The sequence below is a fragment of the Polypterus senegalus genome, chromosome 17 (assembly GCF_016835505.1).
Source record: "Polypterus senegalus isolate Bchr_013 chromosome 17, ASM1683550v1, whole genome shotgun sequence".
Classification (NCBI taxonomy): domain Eukaryota; kingdom Metazoa; phylum Chordata; class Cladistia; order Polypteriformes; family Polypteridae; genus Polypterus; species Polypterus senegalus.
In genome coordinates this window covers 32030868-32053973 of record NC_053170.1, presented here as the reverse complement: position 1 = coordinate 32053973, position 23106 = coordinate 32030868, and the positions used below count along the sequence as shown (strand labels likewise).

Sequence of the window (23106 nt, the reverse complement as noted above, 5' to 3'; positions counted from 1 at the left end):
TGGCTCGCTGGAAGCAGCTGGGAGACAGAAGTGGCACCAGAAAAGACCCTTTCCCCAGGGAAACTCAGGTGGCAGTTTCTCCACCTCCGGGCCTGCGGTGGTTACGGCTGAAATCACGGTTCTAAAAGCCCTGCTATACCCGAATCTCGGTGCGGGATTGGACTTTGTTATACAATTTGGCATTTTAATCACTTTTTTCTATCTTTAACCCTTCTGTGTTACCAAGGTCATCGTTCACAAGGTGAGGTATAAAGAAATTAAACTACAAACATTTATCTCTGGTCCAATCCCAAAAAGCCCACCTCTCTTTGATGTGGACCCTTACTTGTCACAGTTCTCTGAACAATGTCCCCTCTGTCACAGTCATAGCAGATGCTGTAAATTACCAAGGGGTGTTTGGCCAACACCTTATTAAAAAGACAGAGACACCTGCTGCAAATCTGAAACCAAATGGGGAGGGGTTGGGGGACTTTGTGGGTGGAAGTGGAGGGGGTTATAGGCTAGTTGAAGTGCTAAGCAAATATATTTGACTTGTCTTTATTAGTAACGCAAAACAAATCGATTTAAGGTGCGAATTATGAGATCTCACTCTCACACAGAGGACAGGGGTGATAGTTAATGTAAATGTTGTCACTTTGAAAGTCAACGGAAAAAAAAAAGTTTATTTTGAATCATTGCGAATTAAATAGTCAATTTCCAATATTGTAAAAACCAAGAAATTTTCACAAATTGTTGTTTTAGGGAAGTGCCCTCGTGTGTCGCACCAATGTTTATACAAGGGGCACGTACTCGTAGTAAGCAAATCCGTAATAATGAAGATGTTGTGGTCTCTGTGCTTATTCATCTTCTTCTCCTCCCCCTCTTTTGAATTCGTAAACTGAGCAGTATGAAATTAAAAAAAATGGATGGGTTAATTCAATTAAATGTGTTTATCGTTCATCGAGATCGTGATGCGATATGCTGACTTGTGCGACACTCTTAAAAACAACGGTTCTTTAATGACACTTTACTGGGTTCAGTAGTTCCACCACTGTCTGTCAAAGAGCCCTTTCATTCTGGTGATGGTTCTTTGTATTTGAAATTGGTCCTTTGGGCTTTGCAAAGGCTCCTAATATTTGGGCAAAACGTAAATCTTTAATGTGTGCATAGGTGATCAGGAGATTACAGCTAAAGAAAGCTCGAACTTAACCCGGTGTTCTGTATGCAGTAAGAATCTTTTTAAAATCAGGACCCCATTCTGTTATCATCTCTTTATAGCTATTTATACAGCCTGCTACAGATCTAAATAAGTAAAGGTTCTTCGTGTGGATAGTTCTTTTGGAAAGCAACAATAGTTCACTATTGCAGTGCTCTAAAGAACCGCTTTGGCACCGTTATTTTAAGAGTGTACATCCGGGAAACAGGAACAAGAAATTAGCTATACCTTATAGTTACCACTCCCTTAACAAAAATAAATAAATAAATCTAAGCCCCGTTCACTGTCTGTCTTTGTGGATCTTCTTCTGTAGTAGGTTATTTGTACACAATACTTTGGGATTGTTTATACCTTGCGCTCGATGTGGCCGACATTGTACTCTGAATTCAATTAAGAAGGTTAGAAAATGGATGGTCGGGTGAAACACAATCGAGACTTCGTTCTCCTGTGATCAATAGGATGTGCAGCAGTGATCGCCACTGATTTTCTCTTAACAGTAAAAGTTCTTTGACACGAAAAAAAGAAAGATATGACAAGAATGGAATTATTCGAAAATGACACTTTACTACGTTGCTTGTGTGATTGTATGGATTAAGAGCCCTTTAACATCAATAAAAAAAATAAAAGTGTATTTGTTTCTGGAACCTTCACGTGGATGGTTCTTTTTGGAATCCCGGTGGCATTGCTCTGAAGAACCACTCTGGTGCCTTTATTTTTATAAGTGCATTTGTATTTACAGTCCTATAAACTTTAAACTTGCTTGCACTGTCTCATTCAACCTCAGTTGCTTAGTAAAGCGCTAGATCAGGGGGTCCCCAATTCCATTCCTGGAACCAGTGGCTGCAGGTTTTCATTCTAACCTTTTTCTTAATTAGTGACCTGTTTTTGCTGCTAATTGACTTCCTTTGAATTAATTTTAATTGACTTGCCCTTGAAGACTCAGACCCCTTAACAGTTTCTTTTTCCTTAACAATAATGAGATACAAAATGAACCAAAACATGACCAGCAAACTGTGTCCATCATACAATATCTGTAAAGAAAGAAAGATGAAGGTCTCACGAATGCTCATCTGCTAAGGTTCCCAAAACATTTTAATAGTGCTCTTAGAAAAGAGGAAATCAACAATTTCTGAAATGTATTCCATTGTACAGTGAGAGAAACAACAAGCCATGGAATTAAAGAACAGGTTTAATTAACAAGAAGAATCAGTGCCTAATTAAGCAATTGGTTGGAGATAAATTATTTGGAGTTTCAGGCCCTGACTTAGTTGGTCTTTTGTTGGGTCACTCACTTCATATTTAATTTCTGTTTGAGTGCATGCCGTTTAAGAAAAGAAGCAATTAAGATGAAAGATGAAGAAATTCAGGGGAACAAATGTAAAAAAAACAAAAAAAAAAAAGAAAATTAAGAAAGGAAAAGGTCACTTAGAGTTGGGGGTTCCTGCTGTAAAAGAAACTGATTAAAAAATATAATTGTTTATACAACACATTATTTCTTAAAATTTGGATTACCCCTTCTTAAATAAGATGAACACAAGGCCCGTAATTTAAGAAAATACCTCGAAAAACTCTCTTATACGCAGCGTATGAGATCCTGGCGAATGGCCCACTGTGTACACAAATAAGTAGAATATGCCGAAAACATTTGAAAGCTATTTGGACAATTTAGGGACAATCGTATGCGTCCTTATATGCAGACAATAGCCGAACAGATCACAATTTCTCCCATATGGGCATCTGAAAAGGACAGAGTGAAAGATGGGATTCCATAAGGTGCGCACCTGCCATGTCCCTTCCGCACGCGATTGATTTGATGTTGAACTCCACCCCAGTACACCACAGCATAACCCCCCGATCACTGTTCCCTAAATGAAGTTTATAACTGCTGTTCTGTTTGCAGGTCTGGAGTCTGAGGATGATGACAGCAATAGAAATCCGCTGCTCCTTGGCATTTCCAGGTAAGTACCATAGCACCAAGGTTCAGATACAGCTCTGTTATATTATTATTACTATTATGGAAGATGATTTTATTTTTGTTACTATTAAGATCTCCGTTTTCTCAAATGTACCCGCGGTCACAGGAGAGCACCACACCTACAGGTGCGCGACTTGGGGACTTCATGACTTCAAGTCACTGCTTGGACCACCATTTTACTTTCGAGGGGAGAAAAATGGGGGGAATTAAAATCATTCTTATTCCTCATTGGAAAATGCCAAACGTTTCTTGACGATATTAAATGTTATAGATAATCCGAGATTTAATGATTTTTGTAGCAACTGAAAATTATTAAGGACCCGTCTGCACACTCGCGTCAAACACAACCTGCAAGCTGCTGCGCTATTGAAATACGTTTTAATATGATGAGGTAACTCGAGCCGCATGCGCTGTTTTCTAAACTCTTCGGAATAACCGTCAATGGTGTTATCGATAAAGGGAATCACTTAGGGCTATTGGGAAAAAGGTTAGAAGGAATCATATAGCTAAGCAGTTAACCTTTTATTGGCGTCGGCGCAAATTTGCTTGAGCTGAGAAAGGCAATCGATATGTGCTCGTTTGATTATTTTGTTCTGTTTGATCTTTTAACTTGAAAGGGTTTTTAGTGCGGTATGTGCACTCTGGACAGTTTTGAGTTACGTCCGAAAGCTTTTCTATATATAAAATAAATAATAAAAAAAAGTTTTAAAAATTGTAATTATTATTATTATTATATTTGTATTATTAGGCCTTATTGTTCGATGGTCAGGACCATGCTACTGCAAAGTTGCAGTTCCGAGGAACGCGAGCTTTACCACCTGGACGGCATTTTCTTTACCTGGCAGTTCTTCCAGATATTTTTTGGAGACCTATTATCATTATTATTATTATTGCGGTGGGCTGGCGCCCCGCCCGGGGTTTGTTTCCTGCCTAGCGCCCTGTGTTGGCTGGGATTGGCTCCAGCAGACCCCCGTGACCCTGTAGTTAGGATATAGCGGGTTGGATGGATTACTATTATTATTATAACAATAATAATGTTACAAGTTATTATTTGCATTTATTGTATGCATTTATAAACAACAACGCTAATAGTATTTTCTCTGTATACTTAAAAATAAATGAGAATTTCAAAAAAACTAAAATAATTCCAGGGACTTCGGTTACCGACAGTATTAGAAGAATGTGATTGATTGAGTCTGTTACCACTCGGGGAAGGAATTGCGCTTTGATTTTTGGTGTGCTAAGTGTGTCCCATTACTCCTTTGCCAATACTAATCGCGCAGTGCTGTGCTTATTGAATTTAATTCATACCGGAGTGCAAATTGAAAGCCATTTTCGTAGAATATGCAAGTGCACGCTGACCCTCGGTTAGAATCTGCGGCACTGATCCGAGTAAGAGCCGTTGGCCACTGATCACACTTCAGTTCTTTTTTTTAACAGAAGAAGTCGCGTGCGAAAGATTTAAAGCCCGGCAACTTCGGGTGGTAAAAATCATTTCGTCTGAGGAAAAGTCTGACATAACAGTCTTCTCTGAATATCTACAATCAGACTTCCCTCACTCAGCCTGGAAATTGTCACATACATAAGTAAGTGAAATTAATATAATCCTTTAGGGAAATTGCTCGCATTTCACGAGCATTAAGGTAAATAATAATTCTGCACAAGGGCTCCCCACACTGTTGACTATATGATGGCCATCAAGGAGACATGGATTTTTAGGAATCGATTTCTTTGAGCGACCACCTCTAAAAAACGATTCTCGTGACCTGTAGGACAGTTTGAAAATAATATTTCAACACATTTTATATGATTGATTAATACAAAACAAAAAATAAAGTTCAACATTCTATTTTCCCGTAAGTTCTCTCTTTGTTATTATACCGTTACGTCCACTTCGAAAACAACGCTGGCTTGGAGGGTGGATGAGGAGCGGTTAGCAAGGGCGTGGAATCTGTCTGTGTATTTTTAAATGAGTTTTTACTTTATGCACCACTAAAGGCACGTTTCCACAAGAGTACGTATTTGTTGACTGAACACATTTAATATGTGTCGTTTTTATAGTTCATACTGTTTTATTGAATTTTTATGATTAGGTATGATACCTTGTTATTAAGTCATTTTTTTATTATTAAATACTGTATTGTGAGTAATTGTATGTGGAATGTAACATACAGAAAATACATAATTTCCTTCCTATAATAATATTTTCACTTTATTGTTAAACGCTACCTCAATATGTACAGTATAACGGTAAAACTTCTTTGCTGCTGGTTTAGAAGAAGCTTCGATCAAATGCCGTACATGACAGTCAGCACCATGGATAGAGAAAGCAGCCGCAGATTCTTTAAATGCCGCCACGGCTCGTCACTTTCACTTTTATGTAAATTATTTTATTCATTAAAAATAAAAACACATTCGTTTCTGTTAAGTGACAAAATATTTAAAAATATGAGATTATATATTTAAATGTTGTAAAATTGGATACATTTTACTTTAGCGATTGTCAATTTTATCTCTAAAATGTTTAGTATTTTAAGCATTTATCGTGACTGTTGTAATGCAAAAAAAAATAACAAAGCTAATATATAAGATATTTTCACTTAAAATAATATGGAGGTTTTTTCAGGAATCGGGAAATATTTAAAATAAATATATACACTGTAATCAAATTATTGGATTGTCAGATTCGTTTGTTTTCAATTAAACATTAAAAGTTATTTTAAAAACTGCATTTACAGTGTGTATTAATTGCCTGAATCCTTAATTCTGAACGCTTAACTACTGCATATCCCGCAAGGGAAGGTCTCGGGCATTGAGTGTGGCGCTGCCCCGACACGTGTACGCAATCGAAACACCCACCGTGACGAATTTGGGGCCAAGTTTAATCAACACGAAAACATTTACAAGATGAATTGTTCCAAAGAACTGTATGCGTTACACTTAAAAGCGCTGATATTTTTGAGCTCATTCTTATTTGCTTGATATTTGTATTTGTAACTATAGTTATTTCGTAATTTCTACCTATTAATAATTATAGATACAATTTCCAGATGAAATGGGATTATGAAAATAGATATTTATTCTCCTCCTAAAAAATATCTTAGATTTTCTTTCATGTCAGATATAACTGGAGAGTATGAAAAGGGTGAAATCATAACTGAAGATCGGGTTTACTTCTGCATAAGCGCAGAAATAATAATAGCCGTAATAGTAGATGATAAGTATGAACATATACAAGTACATGTCTTTAACATACTGACATGGGAAGAACGCAACACATAGGAGCGTAGAGAACCATGGGACCAAAAATGTGTGCACGGCGTTCTAAGGTCGTACGAGCTCCGCTCCGACTTGGTGCCCGGCTTTCTCCCGGGGGTATATCGATTGTAGAATTGCGGCCTAGGAATAGGATGTTAACAGGCGCTCTCAAGGGGGAGGTTTGTTATTTAAATAATAATGTATGTGTATGATCGTAACATTTGCAGTAATCTATTTTTCCTAAAGGACATGTCTATCTTGGTCACGTATATGTGTTAGTAAGGGCTGTGTCAGCGTGCATCTGTTATAGTAATAGAATGACTTTTTTTTTTCTTTTGTGAAAAATAAAATATAAAGAGTTATAAACACGTCTTTTTGTGTAGACAGACTTCATTTTGCATGCTTTTATTTACCTGTAAACGTTATCAATGTAAAATGAAACTGAAGTTTTGCCTTTCAGTAGGCTATGTTTTTAACTACAAAATGAACGACACTAATTGAAGTGTTATCTAACCCTGCAAATCAATCATTTTTCAAAAAAAACTATTCGAGTAATAAACATTACAAGCTTACATTGAAGTAATTGTGTAAATGATCGTAATCAGACAGCATAACGGAAGACACATACAGTCTAAACATTCTTTATCACTCTTGCAAATACCGGATCCTAAATGGAACTTTACACGGACGAGGGGTTCCTTGTTGAACCTTTGCTTGACAGAAAACGATTTTAATCTTGAAAGAGACCATATGTAAGAAATCGGTGCGTTGAGCTTTGAAAAGGCTCGTCATATGTGACATAACAGAAATCTTTAATGTCTAACTGGGGACTCGAACAAATCAAGAAAACCTCAACTTAAAATGCGGCGTTGAATGAATGCAGCAGCAGCAGTCAGGACCCCAGCGGTATTTCACGACTTCTTTTGTCAGCAAGATGATTTGTGTTTGTATCACAGACTGCTATTTGTTGTGGATTTTCGTGTAGTATTACTATTACTTTTTAAGTTTATTGCTTCTTATTCTAATTCAAAGCTTCCAGTTTTCTGTAGTTATTATTAGTTAATGTTTTCTGTGGATATTGTTTCCAATGTTGTATATTCCCTGCTGTTAATTTTGAATTTCTCTGTAGTGTTTTGACCTTGGGAAAGGCGCTATATAAATAAAAGGTGTAATTGTATGTATGTATGTATGTATGTATGTATGTATGTATGTATGTATTATTATTATTATTATTATTATCTGTTCGTAATCATTTTGGAGACTGTTACGGATGTAAATAAATAAAAATTCTTTCTGGAACATTAAGGGTGAGTTTTTTAGTCAACCAAAAATGGTTCGTCTGTGGCATCGCTGTGAAACACTACTTTGGCACCTTTACTTTTAATACAATGAGCAAACGTTTTATAATGTATATTAGCATATATTGTATAATGTATATTAGCGATACGACACAGTTTAATAAAATTTTCGTCTTTTCAGATTTCGGCTTAAAATAATTTAATTAAAACTATTCCAAGCAGTAAAGAGAATAAGTCCGTCAATTACACATTTAAAAATATAGAATATTAATATAAAGCTGAAGGCAAATATTTTAGCAAATTCGATTTCAATACAATTAAAAGAAATAAGAAATACTAAATGTAATAGTACAATGAAGGATGTAAGCGGCACTTCTAATCATTTGCTGAATGTTTTTAAAAATCACAAGCAAACATCCAGTGGATGTCACTTGGATAAGAAATCTCACAAAGTATACCCTCATCTTTTCTCTTTTAACAACAGCGTCTTCTGCTTCGTTTATTATTATTATTATTATTATTATTATTATTAGGAGAGTGTGGTTTTGGAGAGCAGTCTAGATTATTAATTATTATTATTATTATTATTATTATTATTGTTGTTGTTGTTGTTGTTGCAGCGCAATATCTAAAATACTATCAACCAATGCTTGTATTTCCCTCAACGTGCAGTTTTACCCTCAGCTCTTTTGACAAGGCTGCTATGTCTCCTCCATCAATTCAATGGTCCGTGCTTATGTAACGCACCGGTAAACTGGACCCGAAGGACGGCCGCGGCAGCTCAGTTTGCTGTGGACTTCGCACTTCTGGAACCTCGTTATGGTACCCAGTGCCATAAGCACATTGCGGCCCGTTTCGGTCTGCCAAGGCCGTGCCGCGATTCAGTGCAAGGACAGCACTGTCGCTATTCGACCTCGCCGTTCATTTCACAGAATGTCACATATGATGGCTCTCGGTTTGCGTTGTCACGCTACGTACTGTGCAGTTTTCATCAATGAGGAGGTTGCCATGGCTTTTATTGATATAAGCCTGTCTGCTGTCTCCGTTCACGCTCATTCCTTTTGGCTGCAGCAGGACCGCAGTCACTTAAACGTTGTGATTAACGAGGAGATGGACTTGAAAATGACAGGGAAATATAAAGAGGAAAATAAAATAAATCTCTGCTTTTTATGCTTGTATTCACGAGGAAAAAAATCTCTGCTTTCGGGAGATTAGATAGAAATGTGGCGGAACGAGGTCTAGTTACTTGGAATTTGTGGTGTGACCTGGTGGGATGCTGATTCAATCCCCCCTCGCTGTAAGGATCTGGCTGTGCTCCGTGTGGAAATGTCCACCTAACAGCACAGCGTGTGTAGGTACGATTTGCACATTGTCAACTAAAGAAATTAGTATTCAAATTAGAGCAATGTGTAAACAAATCGATAAAGATAAACAGGGTTAAACGGCAAAATAATACACATACCGTTTTTTGAAGAGATCTGCATAATGAAAACGACGCAGAAGAGATGACCTCGGCTTGCACAATTAGTTATAACTAAACCAGCGCCCGTGGATGTTCGCAAATGACCGCCACTGTGCCTGTAACTGTTATGTAAAAACGAAATAAGACCAACAATACTGTTAATGATGAAACTTTTAAAATAACCAATTGAGAAAAGTTATTATTATTATAATTGTTATAATAATATTATTATTTAGAATATTCGTATACTATGTCTATTTCCGTAATTATTATCTAACAGTATACCGAGTGAAAGCTATAGAATTTACAAAATTTCAGTATTCGTCTATTACATGTGCTTTATTTTTTCGGTGTAATCCTCTTTTAAATACAGTATGTTCTGTTTTTCTAAGGGTTTGGCCAAATTCACAAATTACACCCTACTATTTTTTGTGTATTGGAAAAGACGTTTCCCTGCACACGTATCGCCCTCCTCTTGACCAGGCTGGTCCTGTCCAGTTTAAACTGACCATTGCAGTAGGGTCGCGCTGATACGATCTCTTGTCGGACCCCTCCCCCCCACCAATCCGTAGCCAACCCTCTGAATTTGGGCATTTGCATCTCACAGCGCGCCTTTCACAGTCCCGGGAGAACGCGCGGCATCCGCTCGTCAGGATACGGAGATTTGCGCCAATTTAAAGGGGCGAACGGACCACCCTCTCCGGGGGCCTAGTGAGACCACTTCCGAGGTGCTGCTCTGAAGCCAAACGGCCTAATGTGTAAAACGGAGCCAAAATCGTTACGTCAAAATGCTACTTAAGAGTTTATCACTGACACGTTACTCTGCCATCCGGAGACAGAGAATGAATTCTGAGAACACCAACAGGCACTGATCGGCGTCCATCGACATTTTAATTATTATATTAACTTCTGTACCATACAGTGGGAACTAAATGGATGCCAACAGTATCATTGACTATCGGGATTATAGTACATTCGAAAAAGTTCAAATAATAGTACAGGGTGACTAAAAACAAAATGGTTTTCATTTGGTCTTTCCTCGTGATTAAAAAAAAAAATCAAAAGTATTTTTTTATTATTTGCACATACACACACAATTTGTATATAACTAGAATTTTTAGATCAATTAGATCAACGCATCAAATCCAATAGATAATTGGATTAATGTGTTGATCTCATTTCCCAAATATTTAGCTGCTTTGTTTATTGATTTATATTAAAACTAGTCCCTATTGTTAGTTGATTTAAAACATGTTATTTACGTGAAACAAAGAATTCCCAATGCCTTCGCATTCATTCATTCTAAATAGGCAGAATCGTTGTTAATTCGATTAAACGAAATCGGTTATCGCCGCCAATTTTCATTTTTAAAAATTAAGCCGTATACTGTCCGCATGTTGCACTCATCAGAATTTGCCAGCTCACATACGAGTAGCGTCACACCGATTTCTTTGTTCTTGTTACCTTTCGATAAATTAAGCGGGTTACGAAGGAAATTGATCCTGATTGTATAGAGAGAAGCTCCTCCTCCCCTTTTCGACATTAAGGTGAGGAATGTGGACGGGTACCGCTTTAATTGTTTAAATGGCCACTTCAAGACGAAGTGACCAAATGACCATCTTATATCCAAACTGGCAAAGGGAGTGAGGGGGGTGTGCTGGTCATTTAATATTGTCCCAAGCAGAGGGGGAGGGGTGCTTCGCTCAGCCATTGCCTTTCTGCTAGGTGGTCCTTGCCTGTGATTGGTCTCTTCCAGATTTTGGCTCCCTCACTGAGGAATGTGTAATTTATCAGTGAAGAGGTTGTAATTGAGAATCACGTGGATTTGACCCACTAGGTGGGGGTAGGATGTTGGAGCAGGGGGGTGGGGGTGGATTTAGTGTATGCATGTAAAAATATCGAAAGGAATTGGGGAGAAAAAAAATACACACACACACAACCTCAAACTTACGTTTCTTTACCTTGGACAAAGAAAGTGTATATACATTTCTGGATAATAGGAGAAGACTCTTCCAGAGCCGTGGACTTACCCAGCATGGCAGAAGGTAGCCTGATTTGTGTTTATGTGTTGGTTTGATCTTTGCGGTTTATTCTTAGGGTAAGAAGGGGGCTGGGTTTCCCCCATTGTGTTTCAAATTTTGGGATTCTTTCTAAAAAATCCAACCTTTCACCCCCGGCCCTCCCACCTCTAACCTCCAACCTCCATTGTTGGGGGGTGAAGATGTTGCTAAAGCTTTTGTTTCTTTCTTGGAGCTTTTGATTTCTAAAGCTCTTGCAGCACGTTAGCACCATCTCGGACCTTTACGGGCTGGGGGGAAAGGGAGCTAATACTTGGCTGGAAGGCTGTGAGCAGGATGGGCTCGGTTTCGAACCAGCAATTTACAGGTTAAGCATTTTTTTTTTTTTTAATGGCCGTTCGTGTATGCAAAACAAAAGTGGGTTTGCGATGCATGCCGTGGTATTACCTAAGGTTACTTTGGGTGTGTATTTAATGTTTAGGTAAGCACAAAGCGAAAGGGCGGCGCCTTTTAACCTTTAGGTTTTAACCGAATGAAAAATGTATAAATATTTATCAGCATAACATCTTACTATTTTTTAAATGTACTCTCGCTTTTAAAGATCTTGTCATAATTCTCCGATTTAAAGCCACTCATTTTAAAAGGCGCTCGAGACCTGATGGACGCACTCAATGTTACGTTGTTGCTGTGCTTTAGTAGCGCCAGGCGATCGAGATTTAATATCTATACTGGCAGTCACTCTTAATCGTATACATTAAATTATGGTTTGAAAATAATCGCAATTTGAGGACATCAGTACCGTGTCCGTGCGCTTTCGTTTACTGTACAATATTAACGTTCGATGCGCAGATGCCATATAAAACGGATTGATGCTCACCGAGCGAAGTGGAATCAACGCCGTTGTGGCTGTTGGTAAATGAATCGAAAACAATTTTGCATTTTATTTGATGTATGGAAAGAGATCGCTTGAAAAGAAAGCCTACGGGTATGTGCGAGATAATGCTTTTTTTTTTTACTTTAATGAAGGCATTCATGTTGGTTTTACGTAGATTATTAAGTAAACCAATTAAAATATAACGGCGGTAAGAAGTATTCGGTGGTTCCTGCATGCACTCTTATTTCATTTTAATGACATTTATTTTTGCGAAAGCATTAGTTCCACACGTTAAGCATTCGGTGTATGCAGTCGCAGTTATTAAACAAACGTGGTCAACGGTCTATGTAAAGCAAGATGTTATGGAGGCGGCCCGTTACAATGCCGGTAACTTTGTCATAACGCGGGCACGTGAGCTGGTGGTCGGTGTTCTGCTTCTTTAGAATCCGCATGAATTTTTTTTTTTTCTCTTTCTGTTGTAATTTTAAGGGGGTTGTGCCATAACTGAAGAAGAGGAATCGCCTAGTGCCGAGGAAGATTCTCGGGTATTCGTCGGCTCTGGCATCTGCAAATGGTTTAACGTCCGGATGGGATTTGGTTTTCTGTCCATGACCAGCAGAGAAGGGTCCACGTTAGAGACACCGGTAGATGTTTTTGTACACCAGGTAAGACGATCTCTACATCCTTCATCGGATATGCTCACCAAGCGCAAAGGCCTGCACAGATGATGGCCTGTAATCGGAATGCAATTTACAAAAGAAAGGCGAAGGTTTTCGTAATGGTACTTCACGAAATCAAAATTCAAAAATGTGGGGCTTGCTTTCAGGCCAAAGAATGCAACTTCCGTACCTACGCGTAGTTTTATGCATTGAAAACAAAACGCACATTTATATACTGCACGCAGTCAATGGAACGTGTTTAGGGGAGCTTTCGTCCTCCGTACGGTTGACTGTTATATTAAAATCAGCCCTGTCATATCTGTTCCATCATTCAGAAATGTACTTGGCAGTGGATCAACCGACCCTGTTGCACATGTACACCGCCGCGCATCTGTCTGGGGAAGATTTATTTAAAAATACATAAATGGTGTAATCTGTAGAATGTGGGAAAGAAGCAGCCTGTCGACTACACACTCTTAACAATGGCTCTAAAATGGCACTTTACTGGGCTGTGTGATTTCCCCTTGGCTGATAAAGAACCATCTCATTCCGGGAAGGCATCTTTTTATATGAAATAGTTTGTTGGGATATGAAAAGATTCTCAATATATGGTTTCAAAACTGAACTCTTTAATGTGCACTCTTAAAAAGTGAAGATGCCAGAGCTGTTCTTCACATAAAATGCCACATGGGAACCATTTATGGCTCCCAAATGACCCGTCCACGTGAAGGTTCCGGAAAGCTCCTTTTATTTATGCAGATTCATAACAGCCAACATATATTAAATAACCATGAAGGGATGGTGATATATCTGTGAAATATAGATGGGTCCTGATTTTAAGAGGACTCTGGCTGCATATGATAACACAGGCCAAATTCAGGTTTTCTTAATCTGTGGGTGTCCTGCTAGGTACTCCCTTATTCATTAAAGGGTTCAGGTTTTGTTTTTTCTTCTACATATTGGGAAGTTTTTCAAAGCATAAAGAACCAACTTCATATGCAAAGAACTCCTCCCATAATGAAATGGTGCTTTGTCAAGCAATGGTTCTTTAAGGAACCCCATAAGCCAGTAAAGAACCTTAAAGAACCAGCAATTCTGAGTGTAGAGCAGGCTGCCTAGTGGGATGCTAACTGAGCAAACATAGTCTGGGTTATTATATGCGGCAAGAATCCTTTCAAATCATAAACCCACTGGTATTTCACAAATCTGTTATCTGACCACTGCTATGTTTTTGGATCAAAATAAAGGTTCTTCACGTTTATGGGGGATCCGAAACTGGATCTTGTATGACACAATCTGAAGGTTATGGCCATTTAATATACAATATTGTGGCATGCGTGTTTCAAATACGTGGCTTAGAACATGACAACATCAGAATGCCTCAATAAAAAAGAAGCTCCACTGACCTAATCACATCTACAATCTGCATACTTGATGAAAAATTCAGACATTTTGTTCCATATGGAAGATGTGCAGTTTATTATAGGCTGTATTTAATTTTGTAGAAATGTTGGTCCCATTTTGTTTATGGTCATGACTGCTGAAGGATAAGCTATTGCCACTCATTGCCAAAAAAAAACCTGCTTCCTTGCCTTTAGAGGGTCCTTGACTGCCCCTCTTATATGCTAATATTTGAATATTACACAAGCTGTCAAAGTTTTTTTGTTTCATTTTCTCTTTTTCTCCACTATTTCAGCAGTACATAAACGTAGTTCACATTAAAAAGACCTTTATTTGTGCATGGGAAAAGGCACTGTATAAATAAAATGTATTATTATTTTCAAAGATCCATTAAGTGCACAGCAACACGGTGAGAAATAGCATTTTAAAACTCATTAATGTGGAGGCAAATAATTCTTCATTGCATTAGACACATTTCTCGAGGTTGCCTGTTTTAGCCATAGTTTAGTTGTGAAAGGACTTCCATTCCTTTAAGCCTCCAATATAACAGAATAATCGTAAGTCTACCGGTAGGTAGGTTTCCAGCATTACCCCCGCAAGTATGTTCAAGGCCTGAAAGTTAAAGGCAGTTGTCTGATTTAATTGCGTTTTAAATGCCCGGTTTTATTGGCTGGAGTTATAGGGGTGCCCTTGAGTGCACATTTTATAACTGCAATAAACATCAGAATAAACAGTGGGGCATTTCCTTTTAACTTTGTAGCCATTTTGTGGGCTACTGATAAGCGTGTCGGGAGGTTTTTCCTGGGGGCTGTTTGGAGACTTAAGATGGAAATAACTTTATATTCTTGCATGTCCTCTTCAACTTAAGACTGTGTGGCTGGTGGTGAAGTGTTTGACTGTAAACTGGTGCTCATGGCTCCATCATCATCTGTGAGTGACCAGGAGTTAGTTAGTTAGATAGATAGATATTTTAAGTATCTATCTATCTATCTATCTCTCTATCTCTCTCTCTCTCTCTCTCTCTCTCTCTCTCTCTCTCTCTCTCTCTCTCTCTCTCTCTCTCTCTCTCTCTCTCTCTCTCTCCTAAAATTACACTTTACTGAGTAATGGGTCCTCGTTGACCCATTGCTTGACAAACACCCATTTGATTCCGTAAAGTGTAAGTTGGATATGAAATTGGTTCTTTTGGCTTGGAAAAAGTTCCTAATTCATGGGCAAAACATAAATCTTGAATATATAGAAGTCTACCGAGCAGCATACAGCTGATCCCAAAAAGCTAAACTTAGCCTGCTCCTAACTTGTTATGAATCTAAATAAATACAAATTCTTCCTGGAACCTTCTTGTAGATGGTTCTTTTCGAAACCAAAAATGGTTCCTCTGTGGCATCATTCTGAAGAACCACTTTGGCTTGGCACCTTTATTTTTAAGAATATGTCTCTCTATCTGTGCCTTTCATGTGTTTGTCTTTCTGTTGGTTTGTGTATCAACACTCATTTTTATATAGTGCCTTAGATATCTGTTTATCTATGATCTAGTTCTCTATCTGTCTGCCTATCTATTGAGAGAGAGAGAGATCTACAGTAAATTGTTGTACTAAATTTGTACAAGTCAATTTTATTTTCCCAAGATGGAAATTTGGTTTGTCAGCATAACATAACAGTAAAAATGCATCAAGAAAGAATGAAGCCATTGCACATCTACTTATTACAAGTACTTTGTAAATAAAATGTAGAAGTGAGCATGATACTTGTGGTGAAACATTAGATCAAATACATTAGACATTTAGATTTGACTGGTAATTTGTTGAAAATGCTACCGGCTCATCCTTGTGATTTAAGCCTGTGGTGTTTATTAAAGCTGAACTTCTTTAGAAGATTATTAGAAGTTGGAATGAAGGATTATTTGAACCACATGCTTTTTATTTTTGAATGTGTGACCTGATGGCACCAACTGTAATTAAGAATGTATTGGGTGAGTCGTGACTGACAGAATACACTCTGCTTTCCGTAATACTTGCTTGTTAGTTGTTGTGACCTTGTTGTTATACTGCTCTATTTCACAGTTTGATTCATTCTGTTTTCGTTGCTGACATTAAGATTTCCAAAAGTAGGCCAGTAGAACATAATTAAAGACCAACTCAAAGAGAGTCATAATGGTAGGATTTGCATTAAGAAGACTTGGCTTCCGTACACAGTGGAGGTGCTGCTGTCCCCTCTTTGCAGATGGCTTCTGTGCTTTCCTTTTAGAAGTCAGTTTTGAGCCCCTGATTGTCCGCAGATATTCATAACTGTTAACAGCCTCCACTGTTAGGTTTCTTCTGGGTGAATGGTGTATCTTCTGAAATCAATTATAAATTCTTTAGTTTTTGTTATGTTTAGGCGTAGAAAAGACTCCTTACACCAGTTAATGAAATCATCCACCACTGGACCTTGGCCAGTTTCATTTTCATTCAGTAGGCTAACAAGCACAGAGTCATCAGAAAATTTTAACATGAACCTGTTTTCAAATTTATGGAGAAAACCATTTGTGTAGAGGATGTGCAAAAGAAGCGAAAGAACACCACCCTGCACTCCAGGAATGATCAGTATAAAAATATGAAATCAGAAACAGTTTGCATCTATTGGGATTTGCTTGGCAGTAAACCAGTTTATTTTACTTATCTTATCTTACTTTTGTGTTTCCTTTGTCCATGGGTGGTGGTCACATCCATGTGCGAAATCTCCTCTACCATAATTAATCCAATTCAGGACTGTGGGAGGCCAGCAGCGTTGGGTACAAGGCAGGGAATGGCTGTTGACCGAGTGCCAGTCCACCACAGGCCTCACTTGCCAACACTTGAGTGAATTGGGGGATTGCCAACTGACTCAGTGTCTTTGGGATTGGGGTTTAATGCCAAAGTACACCAGAGAGAATTCACTCTAGACACTGGGGGGACATGCAGACTTCACACTGGCAATAGTCAGATGTGAGATTGGAATCCAGAATGCCAGGAGAAATCTCTCCAACATCTAAGAACCTGCATTAATTAGGAGTGCTGGCATTTGGTGGCCTTCTGTAAAACGTGTGGCGCCCTTGATTTGCTATTAAATGTGCTTTATGAATGAAAACCCTGACATTGTAAGACCTATTACTTTATTAAAAGAAATTCAAGTTCCACAACACCTAACTCACTTGTTGGCAACCAATTAGGATGACAACTCTGTGCAAAGCGTTTTACAGTTCAGGTTCTTTTATGGAGATTCGCTTATCTAATGTCCCTGTACTTTAAAAGTGTGAAGCGCCTTTTTAATAAATGCCTCGGCAGCTTTGTGTTTTTGAGAAAGTTGGTCAGCCAATATCATTTTATAATGCCTCATGGCTGTTTAGGGTACAGAGGACTGGATAATGGATGGATGGTTGGATGTTCGTTCTCTGCCCCTGCCTAATCCAGGGGCACTGCGAGCTCCAGGCTTCCATTAGTTAGACCGGCAGCAAAGCAGGAAGCAACTCTGGATGGGCTGCTGTTGGTCTGCAGAGTCGTTTACGCAAACCTCTAATGTGCTGCCATGTGTGTCCATGGCATGTGGGAGGAAAATGGGAGGACCTTGAGAGAAAAAACAGGCAGACGCCATGGAAATGTGCAAATACATACGGGACAGTGAGCACACTTGGGATCTGAACCGAAAATGCTGGATCCATGAGGCGGCAGCACTACCACTGCACAACCTTGCAGTGCTAGAATTATGTACTCTGTGTGTATGTATTTTTTTTTTTTTTATATATATAATATTCATTCACACTTGTACACATGACAGTACCTTTCAATTTATCCTTTTGGAGGATTTTTAGAAATAAGCCACATGAATGATGTTTTGAATTATCCATCGGTTTCCTATAATATTCCTATTTCAGGCATCAATGCGTTTTTTTTTTTTCTTTAATTGATTCATTTATTTTTTTATTTTCTTTTATTAATAATGTGATTAGCACAGCTCTGGTCTAACCAAACCTTAAATGTTTAGCTCAGCATAATTTCAGTCTTATTTTTCAACATTGCCTGAATGTCGTATAGGACACTAACTGAAGTAGAGTCTCCTGCCCGGTGTGTTTAGTCTTGTCATTTCTCATAAAGCTTCTTGATTTGGCTTAAAGTCCAAGCAGTATTGTTAACTTTTATCAGATCCAAGTGTTTGAAAATACGTATTGTTGCACCAGTAGCTCCATTATTGCTAAGACGAAGATGGCTTTATGACATGAGCTGCCACATAAATGTAGTTTTATCTGTTGGAAATTCAGTCATTTCAGTACTTCTATTTTTTTTTTGTTACCTCTTATGTACTCTTAAAATCCTTTTTATCTTGAAGATGCACATTTTAGTTATTTTCATAAACGTTGTCAGAAAATCTACGCCTTAAGTCCCCTTAAAAAGGAAAAACCTGAACACCGCAAGTACTCATTAGGGGGTGAAAGAAACCGCTATTCTAAAGCTAATTGTTGCATGCTTACTGGGGGATTAAATTCCTCTCTTTGAATCCTTTTACAATGAATTTCCTTTAAAGAATGAATCTACTGGACCCCGCACCAAAAAGTGTTTGAAGTGGGAGATCTGTGAAAGGACACCCTTTTTTTTTTTTTTTTAAATAAAAGAATCCATTTGCTTCTTTATAATCTTGTTCTGGATTCGTAAAATTTGTGCCTCTCAAATGAAGATGCAGAATAAGATTCACTTCGGCCGCCTTGGTTTCTTTATCTTTTTTTTAATGCAGCTTATAGTAAACCCTGACAGGAGCGCAAATGTTACTTTGCTCACTTCATGACTGATGTGATGAAAGTGACGGTTGGTACTGAATGGCAAGTTACAAAGCCTTTGCATTGTGAATGGATCGATTAAATGGACTGCTGTAAAATAACTTAACAAAAAACTGGAATTGTTTGCTTAAAAAATGTCATTCTGTAAAATCGTAATTAATTAGCAGAAGTTGTTGACTTCCGTTTGTTTAATCAGTTCTACCTCGTTCTTTGTGTGATGTTACAAATCTGCCCATATACTGTATGTGTGCCAGCTCTGTGTTTAGTAATTGGTATAATCTGTACTAGCATTTTAACTGAGAATTGTCTATTGAGGTTTGTGGCTGCAATCGGTGAAGAGCACTATATAAAAAATATGTTGTATTATCTGAGTAGTTTGCACACTGGGGTGCGAAGTAGAAAGGACTGCTACAGGGGACATCAGTCCATGGCAGCTGCCGGTTTAAGGCCATGTCAGAATAATTGGCTTCTCCAGCAGTTTTTCAACTGCAATCTTCATTAACAAAATCTTAGCAAGTCTGAGGCAATCGGCAGTTCATTGCTGTGAAGCTGAAGGCCTAATGTAACCCTTCATACAGCACAGGCTCTGCCAGGCAGTACACTTTTGGCGGCCACAAAAACAATTTAATTTCTTGAATTGTCCGCAATCACACAAGGAATGCCTGAATGGGCTTTAACAGGCCCTGTTTTGTGACCGCCCCAGCCTTGACTCTCTAAGAAGATAAGAAATGGCAGAAAGGAGTAAGCACGACTCCCTATCCTATAAAATTACATGGTCTGGTGACGAGATCAGTGACTGTGGTCAGCAAATCTGACATACTCCATGAGTAGAAGTCGCCAGTCAGCCAGACTTCCTAGGAATGTAGGAGGGCAGCAGAGTTGGGCTTGCAAACCACAAGGAGAACAGAAGTATGTGCAAACTCCATGCACCCTGACTGGTCAGGTATTGAATCTGGACCTCTTGAGCTGGGACATGACAGCATTAAGCACTGTGCCACCATGCTGTCTTTTTACCTGCAGCTAATGTTTCATTTATTAGCTTGATGCCAGTATGTAGTCTTTATTGAAGCTGAAAATTTCAATGTTTTTGTTTAATTCTTTTTCTAAATCTTTAATTGTCGAGGTGTTTTGCGAATGCCATAGGCGCAGGATTTACCAACCGTAGACGCATCCAGCCAACAAAAGAGGGCATTATATTTGTGAACGGGAGGGGAGAAGTTGTAACCGCAGTTATACACCCAACGCTTGAGACTGGCAGCTGTTGATCAAGCCAGGAGAGCAGCTTAGACTCCCAATTGCCATCACAGTAGCCACCCTCAGTTCAGACATTGTCATGATGTCTACAACAACAAGGCAAGTGGTCATACTGGGTCTAAACGTTCCCTGTTAGGACTGAATGTAGGAGGCAAATGAAAGTATGAGGATTTGGTCTGTGAATGCAGAAAAAAATGCTAAATGTAGTGGACTGCAGATACTTCATTGGCCAGTCCTTATACTGGACCCTCAAGAACCTTGGTATTGCCATCAAGAGCATCCTGAAGGCTATAGAAGAAGCTTTCAGATGGCTTTGGGTCAGGTGGGGTGATCCATGGTCCACAAAGCTTCTTGGACACAAGCCATGGATTGATCACTCTTGGCTGGGCTGTTTAAGTGAAGGGTGTATGATGGTTAAAGACCCGAAACGCTCAATGACCCTAGGTTCCATCACTGAGGATGTGTCCAAGGTGTATAAAATCATGCATGTTATACCCTTAGGAATATATTGCAAAAGCGTAACCTGAGGTTTTTATGCGTTTTATTTTGCTGGCTTTTTGATTCGGTAATGTGATTGGCTCTTAATCACATGTGTGGGTCTGAACCCCATGCTGTGTGGATGAAACCTTTTTACCTTTTATTGAGATGTTTCCATTTAACTGACATTGACATCCCATTCAGGGCTGACTTCTGCTTTGCAGTCTGTACTGATGGTATTGCCTCAGGTTTTCCACCACGTTACAATGACAATGCTTACGAGTGGAGATTATCCAAAACGGCTTCTATGTCACAGACCCATGGTGCAATGGTTTCTTCATGTCTCTAAAGCAGGTGCTTGTTCTCCGTCGCACACAGTCAAATGTGGGAGTTCAATTAGTAGTTTTACAGTCTAGCACCTTAGCCGCGCCACCAACTATTACTATCGTGTTCCTCTAGATCCACTTAATGCATGAATACTTTTGGTATTTCTAGTGTTTTAGTTAACACATCAGCACTTATAGGAATAGTCTGCCCAAAAGTGTTTTTAATAATACACTAGCAGACCTCGTGCTCTTCGCTGCAGTCTCTGTAGTTGGAATAATTATTACGTATCTACATGCGACTTATAGAGCTTCTTTATATACAACATTTTGGTGTGTCCTCCTGTAGCCAAAATTATATAAATTTTCTCTATGACTAATTCGTGAACATGCTACATAAAAAATAGAAACAGGAAAAACGGCAACACCGCTGGGAATGCCGGCACACCGCGTCTACTAACACCAAGAAACACTAAAGGAAAAAATACTATTTAGTAAGTACTGCGTCTAGTAAACAGTAAATCAGTAAAGGAGAGAAGACTAAACACAAAGGAAAAAGAACGGCAAGACCACGTCTGCTGCGGAGCTCAGCTCGGAGCGCAATGAAGTGAACGAAATGACGTGAATGGGAGGGGAGATGATGACGTGACTCCCCCACCCACCTTAACTCTCCATCCCTCCACAAACACAGTCTCTCGGATCCCAACTCTCCTTTATATGTATAGATAACTAACACCATGCAGTTTGTAGTGATGGAAATGAAAACATTTCTGAAACAATAGAAGTCAATAGCGACCAACAACTGGACAACAGCAAACCATATCAAAATATCCATTGGGGGGAAAAGAATCTCACACTTCTCGTGTTGTATAATTCACGTGTCAAGTCATATGCTCACAACATCACAAACCCATGTATTTTTCACTAAAATATTGTTAAACTAACTACTTTTGGATTACGTTCTTGTGTTCTAAAAAGGGTACACGCTTAACCGCGATTGAGCCTTTGAATTGTAGACCCGGTTGTCATTACATTTTGTATTTATATCCATAACTGGAGCACCTTGGGATTATTTAGTGGGTGGCTGTGGAGCTGCAGGAGGTAGTGATGTTCTGCTTGTTTAAGCATCTCGGATATGCAGAGGTCTGAGGCCTTCTCTTCTCCCGGTAACATTCTCACTAGCTTTTCTTTAACTTTTAATGTTTATTTGTACCCGTCTCCCAGTGATCTTTGTGTTTTGCGGTGATGTCGACAGTGTGATGGTACCCAAAAAAAAGAATCTCTTACTGGGCCTGATTTGTGAACATTGAATGGTGAATTGGGGGTGGTTGACAGGTGTTTAATTCAAATGTAACTGAGCATGTTCCAGAAAACACTCTTATAAACTTAAGCAGATGTGATTTTTATTTAACGATATTTTTGTAAAAAACAATTGAAGTAATGAATTGATCGCCACGAAGCACCGACACATGAACGACAAGCGGCTCCCTCCAGAAGTTTCAAGGGTACAGCAGTGCAGTCCTCCTAAACTGCAGTGTGGGTGTCGGAGTGAGCGGAGGTTCAAAAGTGATATGCGGCACCCTGGAAGAAACAAAAAGGTTGCTGAGATTCTTGTATCGGTTTGTGCTACTCTGTACCAGCACTTAAAATATGACCGGCAACCCAAAGCAGAGCCTCTGTTGCAATGACCTGTATACTTTGTGACCAACATATTGCCAAATGGCTGGTCACATATGGAGCTGTAAGTCGGCACATAACTGTATACCCAGAATACCCACATTAAGGTTTGGGGCAATGGGCTGATCCGGATGTGTTTCTGAACATTGTTGGTATGCTTTTCCAGCAGGACATAGAGGGATCTGTATATCTTGCATTATACAGCAGCTGAAATGGACAGGCTGCGACGGATAAGAAGTAGCACCACCTCTGCTTAGCTGTTTGAATTTGATCATTTAATATTCTTTAACATTGGAGGTGGCACAGTGGTTAGCACTGGTCAGAAATCAGTCTGCTCACTATCAGCATGTAGTTTTGCAAACTGTGCCTGTTTGGGCTTCCCTCTGCTATCTTAAGAAGGTGTGCGTCCCATTAAATGGTGAGCCTACACTGAAACCGTGTGAAGG

At 39.0% G+C, this 23106-nt stretch overlaps 1 protein-coding gene across 2 annotated transcripts in view; it reads left to right on the top strand.

Moving 5' to 3' along the window:
• Positions 1-10994: 10994 nt before the first annotated feature.
• Positions 10995-23106, top strand: part of LOC120517810 (protein lin-28 homolog A-like) — an 80744-nt gene continuing 68632 nt past the window's right edge. The window contains exons 1-2 of one of the 2 annotated variants that reach the window (XM_039740300.1): positions 10995-11233; positions 12570-12745. In XM_039740300.1, the coding sequence (XP_039596234.1) occupies positions 11224-11233; positions 12570-12745 (186 nt within the window). In that variant the 5' untranslated portion in view covers positions 10995-11223. Of the gene's footprint in view, positions 11234-11470; positions 11574-12569; positions 12746-23106 lie in introns of those variants that run through there. The other variant, XM_039740299.1, reaches the window with a different exon arrangement.